The sequence below is a fragment of the Bolinopsis microptera genome, chromosome 8 (genome assembly GCF_026151205.1).
Source record: "Bolinopsis microptera isolate Bmic1 chromosome 8, MBARI_Bmic_1.0, whole genome shotgun sequence".
NCBI lineage: Eukaryota > Metazoa > Ctenophora > Tentaculata > Lobata > Bolinopsidae > Bolinopsis > Bolinopsis microptera.
Genome location: NC_087079.1, coordinates 7978876 through 8005955, shown reverse-complemented (window position 1 = coordinate 8005955; position 27080 = coordinate 7978876). Strand labels below are relative to the sequence as shown.

At 38.1% G+C, this 27080-nt stretch overlaps 2 protein-coding genes across 3 annotated transcripts in view; both read right to left on the bottom strand.

The window, feature by feature from the left end:
• The window catches only part of LOC134819453 (dolichyl-diphosphooligosaccharide--protein glycosyltransferase subunit DAD1-like), a 78273-nt gene that overhangs the window by 3607 nt on the left and 47586 nt on the right, over window positions 1–27080 (bottom strand). The window lies entirely within an intron of this gene.
• LOC134819451 (uncharacterized) lies at window positions 1716–16682 on the bottom strand. Of its 2 annotated transcripts, none has more exons than XM_063829408.1 (3): window positions 16406–16682; window positions 2928–3422; window positions 1716–2750 (listed from the first exon to the last, which is right to left on the bottom strand). In XM_063829408.1, the coding sequence occupies exons 1-3, from the start codon at window positions 16449–16451 to the stop codon at window positions 2302–2304; spliced, it is 990 nt and encodes a 329-aa protein (XP_063685478.1). In that variant the 5' UTR covers window positions 16452–16682; the 3' UTR covers window positions 1716–2301. The 2 variants fall into 2 exon arrangements, with proteins under 2 accessions (XP_063685478.1, XP_063685477.1); XM_063829407.1 differs by lacking the exon at window positions 16406–16682 and adding an exon at window positions 3737–3827.

Below are 27080 nucleotides of genomic sequence, written 5' to 3'. Positions count from 1 at the left end.
AGGAGGACTCAGGAGGAGGAGGAGGATGACTGAGGAGGACTGAGGAGGAGGTGGAGGAGGAGGAGGAGGAGGAGAAGGAGGAGGAGGAGGAGGAGGAGGAGGAAGCATCTAAATGTTATTTCAATTTTTGTTATTTTTTGTCCGTTTTTGTCCGTTTTTGTCCGCTCTATTTTTTGTCCGTTTTGAAACTATAGGGTTTCGAACGGGAAAAAAACATGATCCCCCCCAAGGAGAGGAGGAAGAGAAGGAGGACTCAGGAGGAGGACTGAGGAGGAGGACTGAGGAGGACTGAGAAGGAGGAGGACTGAGGAGTACTGAGGAGGATGGCTGAGGAAGATGGCTGAGGAGGATGGCTGAGGAGGATGACTGAGGAGGATGACTGAGAGGGAGGAGGAGGAGGAAGAGGACCCAGGAGGAGGACTCAGGAGAAAGAGGAGGAGGAGGACTCAGAAGGAGGAATGAGAAGGAGAGAAGGAGGAGAACTGAGGAGGAGAAGGAAGAGGACTGAATAGGAGGAGGAGGGGGACTGGGGGAGGACTGAGGAGGAGGAGGACTGACCAGAAGGATGAGGAGGAGGACTGAGGAGGAGGATTGAGGACTGAGGAGGAAGAGGAGGAGGATGAAGAGGAGGAGGACCCAGGAGGAGGAGGACTGAGGAGGAGGATGAGGACTGCAGAGGAGGAGGAGGACTGAGGAGGACTGAGGAGGATGGCTGAGGAGGATGGCTGAGGAGGATGACTGAGAGGGAGGGGGAGGAGGAGGAGGAGGACTCAGGAGGAGGACTCAGGAGGGGGACTGAGGAGGACTGAGGAGGAGGACTGAGGAGAACTGAGGAGGATGAGGAGGAGGGGGACTGGGGAGGACTGAGGAGGAGGACTGAAGAGGACTCAGGAGAAGAATGAGGAGGAGGACTGAGGAAGAGGACTGAGGAGAAGGACTGAGGACTGAGGAGGAAGAGGAGGAGGATGAAGAGGAGGAGGAGGAGGACTCAGGAGGAGGAGGACCCAGGAGGAGGACTCAGGAGGAGGAGGAATACTGAGGAGGATGACTGAGGAGGAGGTGGAAGAGGAGGAAGAGGAGGAGGAGGAGGAAGAGGAGGAGGAGGAGGAGGAGGAGGAGGAGGAGGAGGAGTCCGTTTTTGCCCGCTTTTTTTTTGTCCGTTTTGAAAATATAGGTACCAAACGGACAAAAACGGACAAAAAAAAATGATCCCCCCCCCCCCAACACAACCAACTCTCCTATGACTGACTGCATTATAGTCTAACTGCACAATAGTCACCCCTTGCAGTCCTCAATTTACATTCTTCAATGCTATAATTCATTCCTTGCAGTTTGCACCCTCTTTGAGATTGGTAACTGTAAGCTTATTTTCAAAATGTTTTTGACATCATCCCGAATACCTGAATTGGTTCCACAAAATCTCGCTGGATTTATCTCTTCACCTTGCCAGATTTCAATCCTGAAAGCAAATCTCCTGAAAGAATGTGTATCTCTTTTTCAAACCAAGCTTAATTTGCAAGAACAGCTGGCAGGCCCTTGATGTGTAGTTAAATTGCCATCTATTCATCATTGCTGTCTTTCTGCGAGTTAAATCGAACAGGATGCAGATTATTTTGCTGGCCCATATACAGCTTTTTGCTAACTTTCCCCTGACAGCATTTTGTACCCTATATATTTTTTGGACGGGATACCACACAAATCAGACATTTTTCTTTAAAAAATACAAATCTGAATCTACATAATTATTATGACAATATGCGTGCATGAGAAATAGGCTTTACGATCATGTGGAGGTTTGGTGACCGTTGAAATGAGTTATCTTAATATCTTAATTGCTTAATAAAGAATTTTTTCTAAGAAAACATTGCCTATTGTTCTAATTTAATTAATTATAATTTAATTAATTTAACTCATGTTAAATTCTTATTTAATTAATTTGACTCATGCTTATTTAATTATATGTAACGTATTCCTCATTCCACACGTCCATGTTCATAAAAAGTGGCCTCTTGAAAAAATGGCCACTTTTATAGTTGAAAAAAATTTTCAACTATAATGAACTTTATTTATAAATCAAAATATATAATGTAAAAAAACAACCTTGAAGAAACTTATTAAAAGAGAAGTGCAGCAACACAAAAATGTTTGAATACGATTCATTAGCTTAGGAGAAGTTTGTAAACATTCGCCGGAAATGTATGATCCCAAGAGTTGGGAATCTTAAAAAAATCAACATCTTCACAAAAATCCGATTACGGGGTGACCGTATTTAGGTTAACGTGGATTGTTCATTTATTTTCATCAGTCACCACCATCACCACCACCATAACCACCACCACAATCATAACCACCATCACCATCATCATAACCCATTACGTCTTCATAGCTTGGTACATTCTCTTCATCATATGCTAGAACAGTTTCTTCATATTTCGGCGGAGCAACATTCGACAGAGTTTGGTCTAAAAACACTGGCTCTTCTTGCATATTATCTGGCGGTGCTGAAAACACTGGCTCCTCTCGCATATTATCTGGCGGTGCAGAAAACACTGGCTCCTCTCGCATATTATCTGGCGGTGCAGAAAACACTGGCTCCTCTCGCATATTATTTTGTACAGCTATATCCTTGCAATTATCATGATAAACATAAACACCGACCACGCCAACGAATAATATAACCACGATTATAATAATAATAGTCATTGCAGACGTCTTTTTAGTCTTGATCTCAATCTCATCACTTTCTGCAACTAAAATAAGATTGATTTAAGGTTTGTTCATTGATGAATCGTATAAATTGCCAATTCAAAACGAAATTTTAAACTTTTACTGATGATAACTTGGCGTCCAACTTAACTTTCAATCAATAAGTTGCAAATAAGGAATTATCATCTGTCAATTAACTAAATAACTACCAAATAACTAACCGGAATCTATGTAATAATAGTTTGTCGCAGTGTCATAACTATCTCCAATTGAAAACCTTATACTGCTCACTTTTTGTCCCCAGTACTTGCTCTGATCAGACCATTTACTATCACATGTCCTGGAGGACACTGTTGTGTCTAGGACCAGCACTCCGTTACAACGTATTCTGATTCCATAACCATTTTTTTCTATTACCCAATGCTTATCTATTTCTGCAGGTATAAGATATTTCGAGAAAATACGCACTTCAATCAGATCATGACATAACAATAGATCATACACCACAGCGTTAGAGAATATGATAAGAATACCTCCTACTGCCCTTTCTTCTTTATTATGGAACATTACCAAAATTGCATCATTACTCCTCATATAACTTGAAGTTTTTAGGTGCAGGTCAAACTTTTCCAGGTCAGCTGGAATGAGCTGGGTACGTTGTGTCACACGTTTCCAACTTATATCTGAGATATCTGTTTTGCTGTCAGTTTCCGCACCTAGAATGAAATCGGTCACTAGCTTTAAAATTCTTTCACGAGACAGAAAAAGGAATCCAAGTAAGATTCTGTGCTGGAAGAGTAAAAAATTGATTTTTTTGATTATTGTTAAGTTGAAGACGGTTTACACATGTATTTTAAAAGCAGTTTGCACATTCAAATTTGTTGTCTGCTGACACTAGTAGAAATATCAAATAATCACGTTTTGAGCAATTTTACCTTCTCTGCTCATTATAAGGCCCACAATCTTATAAAATTAGGATTGATAAAGTACGTTAATTATTTTATGAAATATGATTGTCAAGATTACCCACCTTCAGAAATATTTGGGCAGAGCAGAAGTATTGCCAATCCAATCATCTTGTTATGTAATATTGTTGTTATCGCAGTTCCATTGACATATAGCTAAATAACAAATTGATTATGAAACAAAAGAACTCAAAACAAGATGAAAATGACGATATAAAATTAAATACTCAATAGCTTCCTCGACAATGTTGAATTTCTCCCTGATTATGATTGTGTCTGTATCACGTGAGCCACCTCACTCAGGGACTCAGCAGTTGGAAAAGCTTATACTGTTACCCTCCACAATTATTATTATAGCTCTGTGTTATCTATAGCTTGTATAGTAAACATTCACAGAATTACATAACAGTATTTCATGAATTCAATGCTTGTTCAAACGACCCTTCAATCGACCGGTGAACAAATATAAGCAGATTTTTGGGGTCCGGGTTGTGTCCATGATCTCCTTTAAAAGACTCATGGTATTTGAAACCTGGACTGTAGTGCTAAAACTGTGGTAGAAAACAAAACGAATCGGCAACGACTATGAAACTTGATATTTGAGTTCCAATGTAAGGGCTGTACAACAAGCCACCCACTATTCAAGACTTCAAGGTATCATGTTAAACATCATTAGATTATATATTCACCAGCTGGCTCTTTTTGCTACAGCAGGCATGTGCAGCTTGCTAATAAAAGGGCCCAGCATTTCTATATTGCTGATGATACAGCCCCGAGCAAATGACATAATAAATGATGATGATGAAAATCTTGAAATAACTGGCTACAATGAGCATTTTATGGACCTTTACTGATAGTTGAAATTCGACATATGACGTCATCTAGCGTCATCTAGCGTCATCTAGCGTGAAATATCGCCAGATGATGATAGATGACGCTAGATGACGCTAGATGACGCCAATTAGCGACATTGTCGCTAAGTGCACGGCACCTTTCGAATGTCGCTATCTAGCGCTATCTAGCGCTATATGACGCTATATCTCTATATGACGCTATATGACGCTAGATGACGCTAGATGACGCTAGATGACACTAAGCACGCAGCACTGACGCCAGGCGACAGATAGCGCTATTTTCATAAAAATTCTAGGGACGACATCTAGCGTCATCTAGCGTCATATGTTGCCGCGACATCTGACGCTATCTGACGCCATCTAGCGATATCTGACGTCATCTGACGACATCTGTCGCGACGACATCTGACGCAGGCGACATCAAGCGCTGGATAGCGGGATAAGTCAGTTTACGACAGTTCACGCTATCTAGCGCTATATAGCGCCAGATAGCGCTATATAGCGTCAGATGTCGTTGCGACATATAGCGCTAGATAGCGTTAGATAGCGCTAAATAGCGTTAGATAGCGCTAAATAGCGAAAAATTTTGGGTCGTGACAGTCCAGGCTATTTAGCGCTAGATGTCGCTATCTAGCGCTGTATGTCGCTGCGTCAGATGTCGTCGCTACATATAGCACAAGATATCATATCCTATCAGTATCACAGTAACAGTAATCCTAACTCTCTGTGTGTGTGTGTGTGTGTGTGTGTGTGTGTGTGTGTGTGTGTGTGTGTGTGTGTGTGTGTGTGTGTGTGTGTGTGTGTGTGTGTGTGTGTGTGTGTGGGTGTGTGTGTGTGTGTGTGTGTGTGTGTGGGTGTGGGTGTGGGTGTGGGTGTGGGTGTGGGTGTGGGCGTGGGTGTGTGTGTGTGTGTGTGTGTGTGTGTGTGTGTGTGTGTGTGTTTTACTGGGACCGTAAGCGCAGCCTGTCTTTTCCCACCCAATCTTTTTTTATATGAAAATTAATTTTTACTGTGTATGAAAATTAATTATAATTTAAGTGAGAATGCAAATGATATAACTATAAGCTTGCGCGGCTCGTCGAAGTCACCCAACTATTACACTCGATTTATCAAATATTCGGCTGAGTGGAACAAAATATTAAATATCACTTAATCAAGGGGTCGTTTACATATTATAATTATATAAAGGGCCTGATGCCGCCGGCCGGGGTTTTCCAAATTATTACGCTCGCTAGTGTGATTGTGACATAATACTAATAGCTTAATAGCTATGTATGGAAATGATTACTAACAATGAGGGGTCGTTCACATACCCCGTAATCAGTTTTACCATAGCTATTATATTTATGTCAATATCACACTAGCGTAATCAATAATCATTTGAAAACCCCAACCTCCTCAGCTGATTACGTAATACTAATATGTAAACGACCGTCGACCCTTAACATTTCGGGATCGGAAGAAAGCGGCACGTACTATTTCGACGAAATTTATACAAGTTACTAACATCGTTGATTCATGATGCCAATCTTTCACAGCTCAGTGGTGCATTTCGCCGAAAAGCATTATTGGATACCGAGAAGCATTTTTGGATGCGCGGCGCGACACACTCACAGTAACGCATCGCGTTGATTCACGATGTCAATCCTTCACTGTTCATGTTCACAGCTCGGCGAGGCCCAGTCATGGTGCATATCGCCAATTTAGTAACATAGTTGGTCAGTTCGTACAAAAGTCGTAAAAAATTCGTACAGTTCGGCACGTTTTTTCAGTTTGGGATTAGTTTGGGAAAAATTCGCCTCATAAATTTTCGAAATATATAATAAAAAGCTAATTGCAAAAATTTGTGTTAAAATGGCGGGAAACGATGACGTGCGGATGCATGTTAATATTTTAAATCTGAAATGTAACCTCCCGGACAAAAATAACAAATTTTTCGGACTGAAGTGATTACTGATTAAAAAAAAAATTTTTTTTAAAAATTCGGTAAAAATTCCTCGACAGCTTTTTAAAATTTGTACAGTTCGATACCTTTTAAAAGTTCGTACATAAAGTAACGTACTGACCAAGTATGTTTAGTAAAGCACTAGTGGTTGCAAGAAGCATTATATTATTGGCTGCGCGGCGCGGCCCAGTAGTGCATCGCGCTACAACAAACATCGTCAATTAGATTACTCGAAGCTCAAAGCTGTAAAGTATTTATCCAAAATAATTCCGATCCCGAGGATTGTTACTGGGCCGCGCTCAGCCTGTCATTCCGCCAAATCTTTATTCGCCAAATCTTAATGTTTATGAACATGTACATAATAGCCTGGGTCCCCAGGTAAGAGGATTGGCATAACTTATAAATTTATAATATATTAATTCTAAATACTGAATGCATCGCATTTTAAGGGTTTTGGCTATTTTCGTAGCTAAATTGCACTAAAGCTTTCGCGCTTGCACTTCACACTTGCGCGTAGTTCGTAAACTGAAAACTCGTGGGTACGATATATGTGATTACTGAACAATAAATTCGGCTCGACTCTCATTACATTCTTTTAATAACTTGCTGTGCGAGATTTCAATACTATTAATTTGCAAATGCTAATTTAACATTTAGATCTTTACATCATCTTCTTTCACATAGCCATGTGTCTAAGCGTACTACTAGCGAGAGGGCTATGGTTAGAGCATAAACAGGTTATACTGGACGAATCTCACTCGTTAACGGGTGATACTCGTAATTTACTATCACGCGCCGCTTTTTCTCAAAATATTAGTCTAAGCCTATACCAGCCGGCAAAGTTTTTATATGTAACCTACATACAACGTTAAAATTTAGTTGAGTTTTGAACGTTGCTTATAGTTGATAAGGTAACCTTGATCTAACGTAAAATAATAAACGTTTTGCAACGTTAAAAATAAAACCTATAACCAACGTTAGATATTTAACGTTTAACAACGTTTTATATGTAACCTACATACAACTTTAAAATGTAGTTGAATTTTAAACCCTGCTTATAGTTAATAAGGTAACCTTGATCTGACGTCAAATAATAAACGTTTTGCAACGTTAAAAATAAAACCTATAACCAACGTTAGATATTTAACCTTTAACAACGTTTTATAATTATTATATGTAACCTACATACAACTTTAAAATGTAGTTGAATCTTAAACTGTGCTTATAGTTAGTAAGGTAACCTTGATCTGACGTCAAATAATAAACGTTTTGCAACGTTAAAAATAAAACTTATAACCAACGTTAGATATTTAACGTTTAACAACTATAGCCATAGCTATAGCTGTCGCCGCGATATCGAGCGCTAGATAGCGCTATATCTAGCGTTAACTGTCACAAACCGATATTCTCCGCTAGATAGCGCTATCTAGCGCTAACAAGCGTTATCTAGCGGAGAATGTCGGTTTGTGACAGTTTACGCTAGATAGCGCTATCTAGCGCTAGCTGTCGCCGCGATATCTAGCGCTAGATAGCGCTATCTAGCGCTATCTAGCGTAAACTGTCACAAACCGACATTCTCCGCTAGATAGCGCCAGATAGCGCTAGATAGCGCTAGATAGCGCTGCGTCAGATGTCGTTGCGACATATAGCGTTAGATAGCGCTAGATACCGCTAGATGTCGCAAAAAAAAGGGCGGAAATTTTATGAAAATAGCGCTATCTGTCGCCTGGCGTCAGTGCTGCGTGCTTATAAGCGTCATCTAGCGTCATCTAGCGTCATATAGCGTCATATAGCGTCATATAGCGCTAGATAGCGCTAGATAGCGCTAGATAGCGCTAGATAGCGACATTCGAAAGGTGCCGTGCACTTAGCGACAATGTCGCTAATTGGCGTCATCTAGCGTCATCTAGCGTCATCTAGCGTCATCTATCATCATCTGGCGATATTTCACGCTAGATGACGCTAGATGACGCTAGATGACGCTAGATGACGTCATATGTCGAATTTAAACTATCAGTAAAGGTCCCATTTTATTAACAATAAATACTAGGGATCAAAAACTGTACCCCTATCAAGATTGCTGGGAAAGTGCGATGAGACTGAATTTTGGGCATTTGAAAGTGCCAATGTCACATGTCGGGGGGGGGGGGGGCCTCATTCGGCATATTTTTATAGTAGATCAATATTGCAATTGGTGGTGCACATTTAATTTCTTTAAATGCAATGAAATCTTCACATTGAAGTTATCCTAAATTTTGCTATTTCTAGGTCTACAATCAACGTTTTTCTGAAGTAGGCACAAAACTCTCAAGCCATAATATACCTCCCAGAAAGCTCTTCGCTCATTCTTCTCTTTGAGACGAACTATTGACACGAGAGCCCTTACCACTAACACGATGCTAAAACTCATTGATAGCTTAGTCAAGCCAGTGGCCACATATATGGATGCCCTATTTGGCTGCCATCAACCAACATCGTGAAAGCCATCCTCTCGAAAAATCAAAGCAGCAGCAAAAGATGCTCATGAAACTACTCACTGCCATCAACCAACATCGTGAAAGCCATCCTCTCGAAAAATCAAAGCAGCAGCAAAAGATGCTCATGAAACTACTCACTTTAAAATTCTTAAATGGAGATTGGGTGTCAACAAAAAGGCAAATAACAATTTCTGCTATGGCGATACAAGTAGAACCCCCTGGACAGTGACCGTCCTCCCTCAATGCATTGCCTACTTCTGTAGAGCATAACAAGCGCGAGCGGTAGTAGGCAACGTGAACACCCTCTTGCACCATATAATACATTTCAGGAGCAGAAACAATTGAACCTTACCTGGTATGATGCATGGTCTACTATCATCAAGACGAGCACTGTCGTTAAGCCACACCTACCTCACACCCTTGCGGCTCGTGAACACATACACGAAACTTTTGTTAACCACTGGAAGAAGGATCTTCACAACCAGACTAAAATGTCATTCTACACTGCAGTCAAAGCTGAGTTTGGTGAAGAACCGTACTTACAGCTTCCATGCAGGGTTAAAAGAGCTAACATTGCGAAACTTCGATCTAGCAGTCACGATCTGAGGATAGAGAAAGGTCGCTACACTGGAGATCGCTACAACACAGCACTGAAAACATGTCGCTTTTGCTGCACCTCAGACACCGACGTCATGCGGTTCTTCGAAGAACTACCATTCTCTGAAACACCAATCCTTGAAACCGAGGACCACATCATAAATGAATGCCCCAGCTACTGTTAGAATCTTAATTCTATATAAGTTCACTATCTTTTAGTTTGTTAACCTATTCAACCTATCTAACCCTGTATTTCCCTATAGCAAAGGTTTTAGTTTCCAGTGATGTACATACATATATACATACATATATATATATATGTACATACATATATATATGTACAGTGTTGGGGGTAGAAGGACTCCGAAGACCGGATTGACGACAGACCCTAGGCAGAAGGGAGAGTTGTGGTCCTGTAGTGATTCGACTCCAGACTCTAGCGAGTAGCGGTCCGCAGAAGAGAGAGGAGTGTCCCAGTTTATTTAGTTCCCGAAGATTCCGGTCGCGGTCGACAGTAGATACGTCAGATCTGTGACACGGAAAGAGTGGTAAGTAGTGACATGACGGTATAGTATGTTTGCCTAGGAGTTCTTGCTTCCTCTTTCCCTTTTCTGGTTTCACTTGGTATTTACTTTTTACTTTTACTATTCACTCACGGTATTTTCCCCCATGGTCCTTATTTCCAGTTTATCATCAGTGTGTTGTTCACCAATATCGACACGCCTACACAACTACAGCAGTTACTCATAAATATCAGATCTTCATCTTAATGTTACAAGTACAGGAGATTCTGTAAGAGATCTTGGAAGATTTAATAGTTTAGCCTAAGAATAGAATTTAGTAGTTTAATCTTAAAGTGATGGTTATGATTTAAAAATTCACTTCCTCTAAATGGCTTAATTAACCACGTACATGAAGGAGTAGAGTATGCCAATCAATATCCAGGCACTTTTAAAACTTGAAACTCGTCAGAAATCGAATTACGCCCTCTCAAACATTCAGCTGATACGTCACCGCAAGGTCCCATACCGCGGGGCAGCATTAGAGCAGGCTGTAATCCTTGCAACAATTTGTTGTTCCTACTTCCTACACAATTGATTTTTAACGTTTCTTGACCCGTTTTTGGTTTGCCCTGCAATTTTTCTAAATTAAAAACAGTTGCTAATTAATTATGTTGATCACTCTTCTTTTATAGCTAAAAGTTTTGTCGATAATGGTGCCTTTCTGACATTATGCCATCATCCTGCGTTGTTGGAGGTTGTAGTCACAAGGTGGGAGACTCCTCACAAAGACCTGGGAGGGAATTTCTAATCCTACATGCCGTACCAAAAAACGGGAAGATGAGGCAGAAGTGGGATAAACGGGTGAACAGGCAACCAAACCACGTTTGTGAGAGCAAGATGAAAGCTTATTACGTGTGTTCCGATCACTTTAATGATTCGGATTACAAAACTAGCGATTTCAATGTCATGAAGTTAATGGGCTATGAACAAAGGATGAAATTGCGACTTAATCCTGAAGCCATACCAAACACTCACCCTGAAAAAGATGAACTCTTGCTGTTTCTTAACGGGGAGGTCCAAATGAACGAGGGGAAAACTCCTGCCAGCACTAACCGTTCAAGAGTAACGAGGAGAGCACTCAATGATATGGATGAGTTCAGCTCTTCTATTGATACAGATTCCTTTCCTTAAACTGCTCCTCCCTGCAGCTCTTCAGATAATCCGTCTGATTTGCCCGAATCAGCTTCAGTTGTTGGAACAGTCGCAGAAGTATCACAATCGTAGAATTAAAGTTCCCTCGTTGTATCTTCAGAATATGGATGCTGACTATGAAAACAGTGATGGTAGTTCCGAAGATCAAGCATATCACGAAGAATCAGCTAACTCCCAGTCCCAAGAAAAACTTGATCACTTCAATCCATTCATTAAACCCGGATCAGACCATGAGAGCGATGAGGACTGGGTAGATCCACCGGCTTATGAGAGCGAGGATGACGAAATACCAGAAGAATTGGACCATACATTTTATGCCAATCTAAACCAGGATCGGATAAATAAACCTGTCAATGAATGGTGTTCGTGTGGGGGTTGCGTAACCATGGCAACAGAACAAGAAAATGTGTGTTGCCTTGAGTCACAGTTTATCGCACCGCACAGAGGAGACAAACAATGTATCACACAAGTTGACATGTTCAAAGTTAATGTGATAAGTAAAGAAGGTCTGGACTTTGGACGGTACCTATATTCGATGCAAATTTCTGATCCTGCAAAAACAGCAAAGTTTTTAAAGAATAAGTTGACCAATAAGCAGTACAGATTCTGTTCTTATCGGATGTTTATTAACATGATATCCAGCGCAGACTTTTCTAGGAATGTTAGGTATATTCTGCCGGCTTGCGTTGTTTCAGCTATTAGAGAAAAGTTCCCGAACCCTGATGGTATTCCCTACACTGGTTATATCTCTTTGAATACCAAAGAGGGCCACAATTTGCCTTGATGCATGTCATTTATCAAACATTGGAATCGCGATTTAGTCGTATCCTCCATTTAATCTTTCTTTTCAGTTCTGTGCTTATAATTTACCCTCATTTTTGTACTATTACTGCGATTTATTTTGATATTTTCGTCGGTGCCAGCCAATATTAAGTTTATAAAGCGCTATTTTTGAATAACAATAGTTAACTCATGCATATCAACCATTATAATGCGGAAATATCCGTGATTAACTCTCATTTTATGGGGCTAAACACTAATAAAACAATGGACCGACCCGCACTCGAGCCTCTGTAGAACCTTGTCGTGACGTAACAGGGTGATACTCTAAATGGAATTACGAGGATCAGGGAGTAAATCTGGGAGTGTAACTTTGCGTACGTGTTTAAAATGATGTTGTCTACCTATCAAGCATGAATTTAAGTAAAATAATTGCTAAAACCAAATCATAACCATCACTTTAAAAGACTTTATTGACATTTAATATAATATTATAGTGATGGTATATTTAGATAGTAGTTTGTTATTTAGTAGAGTGAGAGTATTAGTTGAGTCATACATAACATTCACTCATTCTTTCATAGATTGGAGTGAGTTAGAAGAGAGTGCCAAGTAACACTTTCACGTATTCACTTGTATTACTCTATTTTATTCTTCAATTTGTATTTATTTAAATTTGTATTTATTTATATTTGTATTAATTATAATTGTGTATTCTTTTGTAACAACTTACTCAGAGAAGGGTTTCAACAGCTACTCCCTCCGGTCCAACCTTTCAGACAACCTTAAAATACCTCCCAAAATGAAGCTAGCTACAGCACTGATGAATCCAGAGAGGAAGGAGTTGAATGGGAAAGGCTAGGCAGCAATATGCAAACTGGAATATTCCTGTGAACAATATGTACCTGAAAATATTTTTATTATTTTTGATCAGTATTTCGTTAAAAGTTAGGGCAACTAGCTATAAAGGTTACCAGCACAGAAACAATTTCTGTTAATTCTTTAGCTCAATACATTTAGATTTTATATAAATGTATCTTGAGAGCAACTCACCCCAGGTAAGCATCAATAAGTTTGAGTTTCTGCGGCGTTTTAGATGTATATTCCCCTACCAATCGAGAAACAACCTCAACCATAGAGGGGGCACCAGTAGGCAGTAGCACTAACCATGTTGAACTATTAAAGAATTAGATGAATAATCAATGCATCTATATATAATGATTACCATGACATCAATGGAACAAAGAAAATAAGACAATCCTCTCTCCCTTAAATATCAGAGGGGTGGGGGGGGGGGGGGGGATCCGACATTGATTTTAATTTGTAATTCAGGTTAAAATGGTTGTTCAGAGCGGCACCAGCCTATTTGGAAGCTAGCACACCAACAGAACCAACTCTCCTATGATTGTCTGCATTATAGTCTAACTGCACAATAATCACCCCTTGCAGTCCTCAATTTACATTCTTCAATGCTATTATTCATTCCTTGCAGTTTGCACCCTCTTTGAGATTGGTAACTGTAAGCTTATTTTCAAAATGTTTTTGACATCATCCCTAATCCCTGAATTGGTTCCACAAAATCTCGCTGGATTTATCTCTTCACCTTGCCAGATTTCAATCCTGAAAGCAAATCTCCTGAAAGAATGTGTATCTCTTTTTCAAACCAAGCTTAATTTGCAAGAACAGCTGGCAGGCCCTTGATGTGTAGTTAAATTGCCATCTATTCATCATTGCTGTCTTTCTGCGAGTTAAATCGAACAGGATGCAGATTATTTTGCTGGCCCATATACAGCTTTTTGCTAACTTTCCCCTGACAGCATTTTGTACCCTATATATTTTTTGGACGGGATACCACACAAATCAGACATTTTTCTTTAAAAAATACAAATCTGAATCTAAATAATTATTATGACAAGAGGCATGCATGAGAAATAGGCTTTACGATCATGTGGAGGTTTGGTGACCGTTAAAATGAGTTATCTTAATATCTTAATTGCTTAATAAAGAATTTTTTCTAAGAAAACATTGCCTATTGTTCTAATTCAATTAATTCTAATTTAATTAATTTAACTCATGTTAAATTCTAATTTAATTAATTTGACTCATGCTTATTTAATTATATGTAACGTATTCCTCATTCCACACGTCCATGTTCATAAAAAGTGGCCTCTTGAAAAAATGGCCACTTTTATAGTTGAAAAAAAATTTTCAACTTTAATGAACTTTATTTATAAATCAAAATATATAATGTAAAAAATTAACCTTGAAGAAACTTATAAAAAGAGAAGTGCAGCAACACAAAAATGTTTGAATACGATTCATTAGCTTAGGAGAAGTTTGTAAACATTCGCCGGAAATGTATCTCAAGAATTGGGAATCTTTAAAAAATCAACATCTTCACAAAAATCCGATTACTATACGGGGTGGCCGTATTTAGGTTAACGTGGATTGTTCATTTATTTTCATCAGTCACCACCATCACCACCACCATAACCACCACCACAATCATAACCACCATCACCATCACCATAACCCATTACGTCTTCATAGCTTGGTACATTCTCTTCACCATATGCTATAACAGTTTCTTCATATTTCGGAGGAGCAACATTCGACAGAGTTCGGTCTAAAAACACTGGCTCTTCTTGCATACTATCTGGCGGTGCTGAAAACACTGGCTCCTCTCGCATATTATCTGGCGGTGCAGAAAACACTGGCTCCAAACACTGGCTCCAGGAAAAACAGGAAAAAACATATTTTGTACATTTTTGTACATTTTTGTACATGTACATTTGGCAAAAATCTGGAGGCCATGTAAAAAAATGTAGTTGGACCCCCCCCCCCCCCCCCCCCAATTTCAAAAGGAATTAGTGACCGATTTCATTCTGGGCGTCAATTTCAGATTTACAGATAAAAGAACATGAGATCTTACGAGCGGAATTTTTGACAGCAAGGCTTAGCCATCCGCTGTATTCCCAAACTTGTGTTTTGACAATAGTGGTAGCTAAACGGCAGTTTCCGTCGTTGTAGGTGAACGCTTGAGTAAACAAAACCCTTCCTTCGTTCTTGATGGTTACTCTGTAACCATGTCCCTAGTCCCCCTTACTTATGTCCCTAGAAGGGTGTTCTGCTAACAGTTTTCGACTGACTTGAATGTCCTGCACAGCAGATTGAAGCTTCTTAAATTATTTTTTATTCTTATTGTATTGCTGTGTAAATTTGATTCTAATTCTAATTCTAATTCTAATTCTGTCAGCTGTCTTTTCAACTCTGTTAAAGAGTGATCATTTATTTGTGATTTAGATTAGATTTGCACGCTCAAATAAAATATTATATGTTTTAACCATTTTCATTAGGTATTATATTATCAACAAAATTTAATTGAATATCAACTCTTGGATGTGGCCAGACTCACAAAATAATGATGTTTTTGTTGTCGGATTCACACTTCATGATACTCCCCATATTGAAATCAGTCGTCTCTCCAGCACCGTTACAATAAATGTTTCCTTTTACCTAAAGTTGATATAAAATACACTTTCGTTACTTTTCTAACAAAATTTCAATCTTAACAGTCTTGCAGACTGATCCAATCAATATGAATAAAGTTAAAAATAAAATCCAAAACTATCTGATAAATAGAACCAACTCAGTGACGTAAAAATAAGAGTATGCTGCTTAACCCACCTTACTGAGAAGTTCAACATGGGAGCTGGGACCATGCTCACGTTGGAGGAAAAGCTTGAACCAAACGGATCTATCACAAGGAAGTCTCACATAGATCCGCTCCACGGCTTGGTTGGAAAAGTCGGTGGAGATGACGGCTTGATTTTAGACAGAGAAAGGAATCCATGTAAGATTCTGTGCTGGAAGAGTAAAAAATTGATATTTTTGATTATTGTTAAGTTGAAGACGATTTACACATGTATTTTAAAAGCTCCTGCTAAACAAACTTTTCGTATCACTGATATATTTTAGATAATCCCCCTCCAGATTGTTAAGTTTACTACGCGACGTAGGAAAACATTATCAAAGGTGACGTTATAAATATTGGTAAATTATATTATGAAGACCGTGAATAAATGGGAAAAGCTAATCACTCGATGATCGGCTGAATATAGCACTTGATATTCACTCTGGTAAATAGCAAATTTTATTACTTAGGACATTCTATTACTTAGCACATTCTAGTTGTGCAGTTTGCACATTCAAATTTGTTGTCTGCTGACACTAGTAGAAATATCAAATATTCACGTTTTGAGCAATTTTACCTTCTCTGCTCATTATAAAGCCCACAATGTTATAAAATCAGGATCGATAAAGAACGTTAATTATTTTATTAAATATGATTGTCAAGATTGCCCACCTTCAGAAATATTTGGGCAGAGCAGAAGTATTGCCAATCCTATCATCTTGTTATGTAATATTTTTGTTATCGCAGTTCCATTGACATATAGCTAAATAACAAATTGATTATGAAACAAAAGAACTCAAAACAAGATGAAAATGAAGATATAAAATAAAATACTCAATACCACTACTAGCATAGTCACAACATCTACAAAGCTGCCATGTAGCCTTACTGACAATTTTCTCGACTGACTGACAATGTTTCTTCTTTTCCCCATTTAGAATACAAAGATTAGTACTATTAACAATCTTCCTAGTTTTTATGACTACCTGCCTAGAGCAAACACGTCCAGTATTTTCATGAATGACTGTACAGCTGACGAGGTTAGAATGATTATATCTGAACTGAAGAATGGGAAGTCATCCGACATCCCAATACATGTAGTTAAAGAATCGTCTAAAGTGATCTGTCCTATACTATCTTTATTATACAGTGAATGCATGAGGAATGGAGTATTCCCAGATGATTTAAAGACTGGGAGAATCAGTCCGATCTACAAGAAGGATAATGAGGAATTGCTGGAAAACTATAGGCCAGTATCAACCTTAGCTGTTTTTGGTAAGATATTTGAAAAAATTATTTACAACAGACTGTATAGCTTCTTTCAGTCCCAGAAAATGATTTACGAGAACCAGTACGGATTTAGAAAAAATCACTCCACAAGCCATGCCCTCAACTCCTCAGTGAATTACATAGAATCCTGTCTTAGCAAAAAACTGCATGTACTTGGAATATTTATTGATCTATCTAAAGCGTTTGACACGATCTCACATGAAAAACTACTTAATAAACTAGACAACTATGGAATACGTGGAAACGCCAATAGACTCATCGCTAGTTATCTCTCTAACAGATATCAATATGTCTCTGTACTGGGCGAAGAGTCTGACAAGCTGCCTGTTCTCTTTGGAGTTCCCCAAGGCTCTTGTCTCGGACCCTTGCTATTTATAATATATGTTAACGACTTATTTAGAACAACTGATCTGGGCAAGTTCATACTATTTGCAGATGACACAAACATATTCGTAGTAGATGAATGTAGAAAAAAACTGTATGAAAGAGCAAACGAAATTCTTCGTTTGTTACACCAGTACATGAAATGCAACCTATTACATATAAATATAAAGAAATGCTGCTACATTCACTTCAATCCGTCACGTACAGCTACTGATAATGAGGCAGATAACGAATCAGAGTATATACTAACTCTGAATAATACGGTAATAAAGCGAGTTAAAGAGACCAAGTTTTTAGGTGTTATTATTGACGAAAAGCTAAAATGGGATGTTCAAATAAGAGCCCTCAACTCGAAACTTAGGTGTGAGATCGGAAGACTCAGTAGAATACGACACGTTATCCCAAAAAAACACCATAAAGAATTGTACCACACGTTATTTGAGTCACACCTAAGATTTGGAATATCGGTATGGGGTGGGTCGAGTAACAATATGCTTCAACCTATCTTCATCACTCAGAAAAAATGTATCAGAATACTATTTGGTGACCTTGAAGCATATCTAGATAAATTTAGAACATGTGCCAGAACACGTTGTATAGATGAACAAATCCTAGGAAGGGAATTCTTTGAAAAAGAGCATACAAAGCCGTTGTTTAACAAGAACGGCCTTCTTACCGTCCACAACCTCTACAAATACACATGTCTATTAGAACTGTTCAAAATTGTCAGATTAGAATCTCCAATCTCACTCCTATCTTTACTCCACAGATCACCATCACAAAGACGTTCAGACCAGTTCATCACCCCGAACCCATCATCCTCTTTTATTTATCAATCAACAAAAATGTGGAACGACTGTCGAAAAATTGACAGTTTGATAAGCTTTACTAAGTCAACGAACTTAGTTAAAGTAACACTAAAAAGTGAGCTACTCAAGATACAGTCCAGGTACGAAGAATTAGAATGGACAGAATTAAACTTCGATAAGAATGAGCTTGTATTTTAAAACAGAGTCCTTTGACTTTATTATTTTGAAATTGAAGAATCGTTTGGCCATAACTCATTTCGTTCGCATTATAGATTCACATTCACTTTCATTTTCATTTTCACTATCACGCACAGTACAGGGTCATACCTCAATACCAAATTATTATAGTAGTACAGACAGATCCGTCTGAAAAAATCGATCTGCCGACACACAAAGCTTACAAAGAATTTTTGACGTTTTTGAGTCCTAATAGATGTCCTTTATGGCTGACCAACTTTTCCAAACTTTTCCACGTGTCTTAAGGCCACTTTTTGCCACTTTACCACTTTTTACCACCTTTCTTGTTTGTCGAATATCTTTAGTTGTGAACATCGTAAAAGGTTGCGGATCAATCGAGTGTGTTCATATCACCATGAAGAAAAACTTTTGTTCTAACAATTTTTACGTCAGATAATCAGTTAATTGGATAATTATCAATTAGCTAATTAGCAAAATTCTAGAAATTTTTTATTGGCTCAAAATGATCGAAATAGCTTAAAACACGGAGAAAAGTAGTTTTTAGAAAAACTTTGAAAATTTTTCGCTTACATTTTTTTTCGAGACTTGGAAAAATTTCGAAAATTTAAAATATTTTTTTCCGCCAAAAGTGATCAAATCGCATGAAACGCGGAGAAAAATGCTTTTCAAAAAAACTTAGTGAATTTTTCGTTTCAAGAATACTAAATCACCAATATTTGTAGTTGGAGTTCAGTAAATCGCGGCAGATTTTAGTAATCAGGAATTACTAAGTGGAAAGGTCTGAAACTGAAAAACGTTAACCATACGATATAAGAGTTTCATAACTAATTACAATACAGCCTTATCAATTTTCACAGAAACTGCACCAATGGCACAGTCAAGATCGAAAGACGAAACGATAGCTTGCTGTACTATCATTTTATTGATTTCAATGATGAATCAGTGGGGTTAAGATAATCACATTTGTAATAAATAAAACCTCTCTGTACCGTCAATTGTGCTAATCTAAACCGGCCTACCTGGATTACCAGACCTCTTCTTTTCCTCAACAATCAAGCCAAGTTGTTCATATAGCATTTGGTGTACTTATCGAGCTGTATAGACGTTTTACAGTTTATCACGAAAACGTATACTTGGCCTCATGGCTCATTTACAGTTCGAAGAAGGCAAGAACAGACCAGGGAAACTAAGGAACAGCCAGATCCAGGAAGCAAGTGTAAATACACCTTCCAACATCTACTGTGACTTGTTTTGTATTGTACTGCATACCGCTTCATTTGCTATGCGGTATAAAATCACCCCCATATGTCAGGGTCGGCTAAAATTAAAATCAACAAGGGTAACATACGGGCAAGGATAAGATTTAGATACGAGCGTCGGGCAAGGGGTAGTAAAGAACCGGTAATAATTCATTCAGTAAAATGTTCCACGATAGTCAGGATATTTTGGAAGTTGCTAATAGAGACAGATCCTGATCAGGAAGGATTATTAATGTTATTGAGGATGTTGATTTGAAATCTGGACGTTGTGAAGTAAAAATACAGGTTCTTCCCGCAGGATATTCGGGGCCCATGATGATCAGCTCGGGATTAATGTGGGACAGATCGAAGAGCATTGAAAAGAGCGAGTTGACATTTTAAGCTTTCTGGTCTTTTCTTGCCTTCTTTGAGCTGTCAAAGAGTCATGAGGCCAAGTAGACGTTTTCGTGATAAACTGTAAAACCTCTCCATACCGGGCCTCTCACGGGAGAAACGAGAAGTGTACGGTATAGAACGTTTCATATACCTCATTAAGGGCCATAATATAATATACACGTATTGCATTGTGTCGTATTGTGATTGAATACAGCTCGATATAATGTACTTACATCGCCCACCAAATGCTATATGAACAACTTGGCTTGATTGTTGAGGAGAAGAAGAGGTCTGGTAATCCAGGTAAGCAGGTAGGCCGGTTTAGATTAGCACAATTGACGGTACAGAGAGGTTTTATTTATTACAAATATGATTATCTTAACCCCACTGATTCATCATTGAAATCAATAAAATGATAGTACAGCAGGCTATCGTTTCGTCTTTCGATCTTGACTGTGCCATTGGTGCAGTTTCTGTGAAAATTGATAAGGCTGTATTGTAATTAGTTATGAAACTCTTATATCGTATGGTTAACGTTTTTCAGTTTCAGACCTTTCCACTTAGTAATTCCTGATTACTAAAATCTGCCGCGATTTACTGAACTCCAACTACAAATATTGGTGATTTAAGTATTCTTGAAACGAAAAATTCACTAAGTTTTTTTGAAAAGCATTTTTCTCCGCGTTTCATGCGATTTGATCACTTTTGGCGGAAAAAAAATATTTTAAATTTTCGAAATTTTTCTAAGTCTCGAAAAAAAATGTAAGTGATAAATTTTCAAAGTTTTTCTAAAAACTACTTTTCTCCGTGTTTTAAGCTATTTCGATCATTTTGAGCCAATAAAAAATTTCTAGAATTTTGCTAATTAGCTAATTGATAATTATCCAATTAACTGATTATCTGACGTAAAAATTGTTAGAACAAAAGTTTTTCTTCATGGTGATATGAACACACTCGATTGATCCGCAACCTTTTACGATGTTCACAACTAAAGATATTCGACAAACAAGAAAGGTGGTAAAAAGTGGTAAAGTGGCAAAAAGTGGCCTTAAGACACGTGGAAAAGTTTGGAAAAGTTGGTCAGCCATAAAGGACATCTATTAGGACTCAAAAACGTCAAAAATTCTTTGTAAGCTTTGTGTGTCGGCAGATCGATTTTTTCAGACGGATCTGTCTGTACTATAGGGCACAAGAACAAATTTGTTTACAATTATCAAAATTTGTTGAGCCCAGCAGCTTACTTCCTTTCCTCTCTTCCCCCGTCGTCTGGAGTGTGTGATTTTTGTTGATATCCGAGCTCTTATTTTTATCTTTTGGTTAACTTTCTGTGATTGGACTCGGTATTTTCGTCCCGGCCGAGTGGGACGATGCTTGCTCGCCAGTTAAGCTATACTGTAGATAACACTAATTTCTACAAACCACAAAATATTAAATATAAAATGTGTCCAGTATGGCGCAAATGCATAATTTAATAATTTCTCGGCGCCATCGTCGGGGTGAGAGTTATCTGAACCAACTGCATGCCCCTACGATTGCGTCACCACTGGTGAGCAAGCATTTGTTTGTTGTTTAGTTGTGTTGAAAGGGAACATTACTTGATTAATTCATCCATTCGGATTTTAATAACGATGAGCTATGATATACCGTTCATCTTAGATTATTGGATCAATCTTATTATATGATTAGATTTTATAAACGAACTTGGCACACAAAAGATTATAATGCGGAGGTTGGCTGGCTCTTCTATAATAAATACGACACTTCAATTTACAGAATGCTTGCTAGAGATAAGACAAAATATTATCAGACTATACATGCAGCATGAGTAACTGGTGGATAAGCCTTCGGTAAAAACGGATCCGGAAAAGTCAATGCGGCACTCGGGTCCTTGGTATTGTCGTCGGTATATTGTCCATTATCTACGTTCTGCTTTTGTAGTTTAAACAATAGTGAGTTCTAAATATACAGCTTTAAACCGATTAAGTATGAATGAATGAAATACCTGACAATCCGCACTCTTATAATCCAAAAGCATGAGTAACTCGTAGTGATGTATGATTTCTAGAAACTTTAAATTAAATTTGGCGCTCACAGGTCCTCATGAATATGTGATCGCCGCATAAGGTTCTGTAAATGCGCAGGGCACCTTCAAGCTTAAATTATTCACCTTACTGAGGCAGTCAACCAACGCGCGGCTTTATTTTTATGATATGATATGTTTTGATTGTTATTAATAAATACCAAAATTTAAATTTGTTTTCCTAATTTGTTTTCCTTTTAGCTTATGATTAATATTATATTTTTACCTATAGTTTACCTAGATTCCTCGACAATGTTGAATTTCTCCCTGATTATGTTTGTGCTTGTATCACGTGAGCCACCTCAGGGACTCAGGGAGGAGGGAGTTGGAAAAGCTTATATTTATACTGTTATCCCTCCACAATTATTTGTATAGCTCTGTGTTATCTATAGCTTGTATAGTAAACATTCACAGAATTACATACCTACAGTATTTCATGAATTCAATGCTTGTTCAAACGACCCTTCAATCGACTGGAGAACAAATAAAACAAAATTTAAGTAAAACAAAATTTAAATTCTATTGACTATTGCCATTACAATGAATAATGATATCATAATAAATATAAGTAGACATCCGATAATAAACTTGTTAGGTCCAGTACAACCCAAGATGTCGGCCGACTAACAAATTAAAAAAATCTAGCATGCGCATGTTCATAGTTTTTCTAACGAGCATACTTAGGTTGTACGGAAATAGCTTTAATTCTACGTCATATTAAAAACTTTACATCATTTTTAAGATACTAGATTAAATTCTAAAATGAATAACTCTTTTGCTGCTTAGGTGCGGCAAGTGCTTGACCCACATGCTTTACAATGTTTAGCAACACAGCGCCGATTACAGAAAATAAAGTAGCTTTAAGCGGTGCGCCGCGCCTAAACCTTATACCATTAACTCTAAATCATCAATAATGCAAATGTCAGATCAAAATAAACGTTGTAGGTTTACAACCTACCAGGACGCGCGCCGAGTCGGACTCGTCGCGACGGTATAATATATGGTACAATATATGGAACAGATATTTTACGAGTATCACCCGTTAAGATAAACGAGTTTTTCGAAATAATTTAGCATGCTGACTTCATAAATATTTCAATTATACCTTTGCCAGTTCAAATGTGAGTCAGCGCTTAAACCAAAAGCAGTAGGCAAAAGGAGCCAGTTGCCTGCGCGTGAAACAAGCGCGTCACGCAGTACTGAGTATGCGTAGCACGGGTCCGTATATAGCCGATTTTTTTTGCAGATTTAAGTTACAGAAAAGCTAGCGGACCTAGCAGCAATATCGGATAGCTAGCGGAAACTAGCGGGTGTGTTAATGAAGCTAGTACTATTCTCCGCTAGTTCATAGTTTGCGCGCGGCGTCCGCTATACTCCGCTAGCCATCCGCTAGGTATGAATGCTGCATTTTAGTGCATCTCCGTTAGGCGCCCGCTAGCGATCCGCTGGCTTTTCTGTAACTTAAATCAGGCAATACGGACCCGTGGTAGACACATAGCTATGTGAACTTGTTTACAGGTTAATGAAATGCAGTTGCATTGCGTAAATATTTAGAATTGACGATATAATATGATTTAATAATAAATTTTACAAAGCTGGCTTTCATGGATTTCGGTAAAATTATTATTTATTTAAAAAACCACGGATGGTTTTAAATTAATTTTTATTTGTCGTATATTATAAACAAGTTAATCCTGTTTTCATGAATGCGCGGCTTTGACGGCCAGTTTGCTCTAACCAGAGCCCTTTCGCTTGCAGAAGCGCGTCACACATTACTTGACACACGCTACAACCCCTTTTGATCGCGCGCGATCAAAAAAACTTATATTTTCATATTATATTCAACATATTTACAAAAATATATTATAATATATTTTTGTGAAAATATTGAAAATGAAAATATATTTATCAGCGCTGTTACCTAAGGACCCCAGGCTATTATGTTCATTAACATATAAAGATAAATATCCGCCGAATAAAGATTTGGCGGAATGACAGGCTGAGCGCGGCCCAGTAATCAGCGCTGATCAGATCTAATTATAATAAATATTGGAAGACTTCGCCGCTTCGACGCGCCGCGCTAACTAGCATTCTTGCTTCGCATCGTCGTCGATCGTTGCTCTGCTTCACAGAGCAACGATCTCGACGGATTGACATCGTCAATCAATAATAAATACTGAATACGGTTTAAACTGAATAATTATTAATTACTCTACAATTAAAAATCTTTTATGTTTTAGTATATTTAAAAGATTTTTAATTGTTATCATTATATTTCAAAACACCGATTGCCCGCTATGCATATGCAATCTAATTAATTCTTGGTTTGAGGTATGACGATCCATGAATTGTTAATGCATTTGATTCACGATGTCAATCATTTGCAGCTCGGTGAGGCCCACCGCCCAGTGGTGCATCTCGCCAATCTACCGAGAAGATGCGCTGCGCGGCCCAGTAGTGCATTCTGCTACAAATTAATCATTGTGCGTTTTCATATGTGGTATTCATGCGAATTCTAATTGATAAAACAAAAGTTAATGAATGTTTTTATCGTATGATTCATCCAAAAAAATGTTTGCCAATTTGCCTTATTGTGATATTGATACTGAATTGGTTTTTTAGTGATCCTCTGAGGAATCTTTGTCTCCCTTTGAATCAATCTTGCTAAATGAATTGTTTTAAATACTAAGATCAAACTATCAATTTACAGGCTATCGTCGAACAGAACATGTTGCAAAGCGTCATTTTCAGTGACATAAGCCCTAAAAATTGTAAAAAGTAAGTAAAACTCAAAATTCCTTTAAAAATCTGAACACTCTTAAAACGCGGTTATAAAGTTAAAATTAAGATGTAAGGAGTAAGAGAAGGCCAAAAGGATTTATAGTGTTAATTCCCAAAGGTTTTAAAGTTTTGAGTAGTTGAACATATTTATGTTCACGGACTTCCAAAGTTTAGGACTAGAATTATCAGTAATTGACACATTAAAATTTTGTTAAAATCTTCCCTTTGTCTAAAACCATAATCCAACAAATGTAAGCCCAAACTATATTCATCACTTGTTTCATCTACCTTCAGTGGCGAAACTTTGCTTGTTGGCGCCCCCCCGCTCAGTGACGAAAAGCGCCCCCTAAAATTTTTTGTCCCTAAAAAAAAAAAAAAAAAAAAAAAAAAGGTCGAGTACTTTTTTTCTCACCCCCCTATATAGCTTTTTGCGCCCCCTGAAGCAAAAAAGGGTACCCCAAATATTTTTTTCGCGTCGGCCGAACGCTAAATTGGACAGGGAAATACACAAACTAGGCGTTTTTTCAGTGAAAGGGCCTAAAATTCAGGAAAATTGCGCCCCCCTTATACGGCGCCCCCCCGCACAGCGGGGTCTGCGGGGCCCTAAGTTACGCCACTGTCTACCTTATCGTCATTTAAAAGTTTATAATATTTGACCCTATGTTCTCCAGTCCTAACCCGTAGAGAGCGAGTAGTGTGACCGACGTAAGCCTTTCCACAGACACTACATTGGAACAGATAAATGATGTAACTCTGGCAGTTTCCAGGGGAAGCTTTAACCTTCTTGCCGTTCACTTTGTTCACTATATACTACTTAATAACCCTGTTAGAGATGTTAAATTCAAAGGAATTAGAGAAACAAAATTTTTGAAAGGGGTTGTTGTTATTTCGAAATACTTAATGAGCTGTTTTTGCTGAATGCACCATTTAATCATTCAATATGTAATCACTTAGCTTTTTTATAGTCTTGAAAGTTTATCCGTTACCCTAACATAATTTGTGGTGGTACAATTTGTGCAGATTGTATAGAAAGGCCTGACAAATGCTATGACTGTAATTATACTACTGAGCATAAGTCACGTCTCTTGGTTCACTTCAGAAGACTTTAAGGTTAAAAACCATACAGGTGCTCAGATTGTTCATTATATGCTTCTTGAAAGAAATCAGATCAGATCAGCAAAAGACAATAATGTTCAGATTGTCCCTATTCTACTTGTTAGAAATTTAGTCTCATTCTACTACAACAGTCGGGGCTGCTTAACTGTATTAAGGTTTAGTAAATGCCGTAAGATTAGTTTACTTGCCTAAGGTAAACTTTAGGATTCACTGAAGTGCAAAATATGACCAATCTATTCTATTAGTATAGTATCTGTTGCTGACTCAATCAATCTTACGAACTATATCGATTGGGGTATTTACCATCATTATATTTGACATTAAGGGGTCGTTCACATATTACGTAATCAGCTGAGGGAGGGGGGGGATTTTCAAATGCTTACGGTTGATTACGGGGGGGGGGGGGGGGGGGGGGGGTTTGGTCGTTGATTACGTAATCAAAACTTTAATTTTTTACCGATTTTCGAGATACCAATTGGACAATTTTTGTTAATTATGTAATCAAAATTTTCGTTTTTTAAACCAATTTTCGTTTAGTAAGTGCTTTGCGATTATTTCATTCATTAATCCGTTGTGATAGCTTTTAATAAATTAATGGCTTAAATTAAAATGAGCATGTAATAGATAGTAATAAAAGGAGGGGGTTGGGTCTTGATTACGGGGGGGGGGGGTGGGTCAAACCTTGATTACGTAACATAGGGGGGGGGGGGGTTCGGTCTTGATTACGGTTGATTACGGAGGGGGGGGGGGGGGGGGTACGATCCCTAATGATTGATGATCTTATATTATTTAAGAAAATAGTTGATAGCTATGTTACTGTTACGACATGGTCAATAAATATTTTTACCACTTAATTGCTTATAATAAAACAAATATTTAATAAAACAAATATTTATTTTTACGGCACAATCAAACAATATCAATAATAAATAAATCAGGAGAGGTTTGAAGAGGTTTCAACTTTCAAGTGCCGAAGGCCACTGCTTACCTTTAGGATTTGAGAGTGACCTGTGCTTAAAACCCCCTCAACCATCCACTACGTCAATATACTTATT

Bases quoted from the DNA above. Each gene is read 5' to 3' on its own strand.
- LOC134819451 (XM_063829408.1), bottom strand. From the start codon at position 16,451: ATGATAGGATTGGCAATACTTCTGCTCTGCCCAAATATTTCTGAAG. The intron at 3,423-16,405 runs GTGGGCAATCTT...ATTTCATTCTAG, and splicing joins CTGCCCAAATATTTCTGAAG to GTGCGGAAACTGACAGCAAA. The intron at 2,751-2,927 runs GTTAGTTATTTG...ATCTTATTTTAG, and splicing joins CTATTATTACATAGATTCCG to TTGCAGAAAGTGATGAGATT.